This window comes from Mandrillus leucophaeus, unplaced genomic scaffold (genome assembly GCF_000951045.1).
Source record: "Mandrillus leucophaeus isolate KB7577 unplaced genomic scaffold, Mleu.le_1.0 Scaffold9, whole genome shotgun sequence".
NCBI classification, from domain to species: Eukaryota; Metazoa; Chordata; class Mammalia; order Primates; family Cercopithecidae; genus Mandrillus; species Mandrillus leucophaeus.
The window spans coordinates 7,730,088-7,732,429 of NW_012109807.1; the positions used below are offsets into that span (position 1 = coordinate 7,730,088).

At 51.7% G+C, this 2,342-nt stretch overlaps 1 protein-coding gene across 1 annotated transcript in view; it reads right to left on the reverse strand.

Moving 5' to 3' along the window:
- INPP4A (inositol polyphosphate-4-phosphatase, type I, 107kDa) overlaps positions 1 to 2,089 on the reverse strand; it is a 72,554-nt gene extending 70,465 nt beyond the window's left edge. Inside the window, exons 1-3 of the mRNA XM_011969623.1 lie at positions 2,026 to 2,089; positions 913 to 1,121; positions 329 to 373 (exon numbers count right to left, since the gene is read on the reverse strand). Coding sequence (XP_011825013.1) covers positions 329 to 373; positions 913 to 1,018 — 151 coding nt within the window. The 5' untranslated portion in view covers positions 1,019 to 1,121; positions 2,026 to 2,089. The remainder of the gene's footprint in view (positions 1 to 328; positions 374 to 912; positions 1,122 to 2,025) is intronic.
- Positions 2,090 to 2,342: the final 253 nt, after the last annotated feature.

A 2,342-nucleotide genomic window follows, 5' to 3' on the forward strand; every position in this document is an offset into this window, starting at 1 on the left:
CTGAGGAGCCAGGAACCCGTGGGCACGGAGCCTCCGAAGGGAGCGGGTCCCATGCTGAGGAGCCAGGAACCCGTGGGCACAGAGCCTCCGAAGGGAGCGGGTCCCATGCTGAGGAGCCAGGAACCTGTGGGCACGGAGCCTCCGAGGTGCCTTCCCATCCACAGAAGTTGACAGCTGTGAGGGCCCCGCCTTCTCAGAAACACTGCGGCAGTGGCGGCAGCGGCGGCGGCGAGCTCTCTGAGACAAGCCCGTGTGCTGGTGGTCGTGTTTTTGTGTTCATTTTTAAGTAAAATATTTTTTAAGACAAAAAACAATGAAAGATACCTACCTAAGCTAAATTCTAAAATGGGCTCATCTGGGTCCTGTATATTTCCTGAATAGAAAAGAAATGACAGAAAAATCACCCTTAATAAACTTTTCCCTGTTTTCAGATTAAATGCACAAATAACCCTCTACTTTCCCCCAACAACAACAACAACAATAACAACTGCCATGCAAGACAATTTCTTTATTTTAAAAATACTTTGTTTTTGAGATTGCTAAGAAGCCCCTGACCCCACAGCCAAACCCCTGCTTCTCCTCGGATCTACACATCCACAACAGGGAGGGCTTTTACCATGGCCTGGGCGGGAGCCAGCCAGACACCTGGACATTCCCACACTACCCTGCTGGTGCCCCCCACCACACTGGAAAACGAATGTAGTCAGGCTCCAGCAGAAGCGGTTCACAGGAAGAGGGCTGATGCCCCCCTCCCCTATTTCCTCATTCAACCAAAAGGATGCCAAACCAGGGTACCCTGTAGTCTAGGGTAGTCGTGGGGACTTATCGGGTCCCTCCCAGCACTGCCACAGTGTGGAGCCCACGCGCTGTGAGCTCATACCTGGAGCCCGGTGCAGGCCCTGTGAGGCTCACCTGCCAGAGAGAGGCCCAGCATGTCGGCCGCCACGTCGATGGTGGAAGCCCGCTGCACCGCACGGGCCCTGGCGCCATGGCGAGGGCTGTGCTCTCTTGCTGTCATGATGTCATTGGTGATAACGTGCTTCTTGATCCTGGATCAGACCACGCCTGATTACCCGGGAAGCCTTGGCACCGAGCCCTAGTCCGCTAAAGTGGCAGTAGCCCTGTGAAAAGGAGTACTGGTAAGAAATCAGGGGGATGGTGACGAGAGAAACCATGCTCTCATTTAGAAAGAACGTGACCTAACGGGGGCAAGGTACAGGGACAGGGTTCCCCAGCATGTGAGGAACTGGGGTGGACCGTCCGCTGCTCCCTGTCCCTTCCGGTCACTTCTTCCTCCCCACTCCCCAACACAGGGTGTCCATGGGATCCCTTGAGGATGTCCTGTCCTCTTCAATGGAGATATGCCACAGTGAATTACGGTTTTCATATAATCATAAAATATGGCTTTTGAGATTTTCTTGTTCTCTTTATTATGCTCTTCTGTTGGCAAGTCTTGTAGAACCTTTAAAAACTTAAATCAATTCAACACAGCCTCTGTGACAAGGGTAAGGGCAGCAGCCCACGGGCTACGTAGAGGTGGCAAAACACTAGCGGGACGAAGCTCACAACTCTAGCCTGCTGGCTTTCTTCCCGGAGCTGCATAAACTTCACGTGTCTGGGTCTCAGGCTTTGCTTCCCGCAAAGCACGTAATCTAGGCCTAAGCGAAGTGGGGGGTGCTGTGCTGTGGAAAGGGAGGGTTCTGGGTAAAACACTGCCACAGGCTGAGTCAGACGCTTCACATGGCTCCGAGCTCCAGAGCTCACACTCTGCTCTCAGAACTAGGTTAAGCAGCAAGAAGGGAGTTTCAGGTTTTTCCAACCCTATGTGCTACAACTCCTGCTGTCTCTAGAAAGAACCAACCTTTAGAAGTTAAGATAATTAGACTGAGCAATAAGCCTGGTTTAAACACTGTCTCAGGGGTCTTCCTATTTCCAGAGACAGCCCTGTCTTCTCAAACAGTGTCCACACCCTGTGCCTGAAGGACCTGGGCTCCTGTCCTTGGGTGAATTCACCAAACAACTTACTGGACATGTTTGCTCTCGGACCATGTGGCATTTCTTCATAGAAGCACGTCCAAATCCATCATCTAAAAATAAGAAAGCGAAAACTTAACAAGCTGCTCAAACATGAAGTTCCTGAGACTGCAATGCCTGGAAACGTGGAGAGGCCAAGAGCTAATCGATGTTTGTCTGAGCTCCACACCCCAATCCAACCTTCTGGCTCAAAAATACAAGTTTTGCTCAAACCCAAAATGAATGAGAAAGAGAAAGCACATCTGCCTCTCCCCTGCAGGGCTGATCTGTTGCGGGAGTCTGGGCCTGTCCTAAAGAGCCAAGTGGGC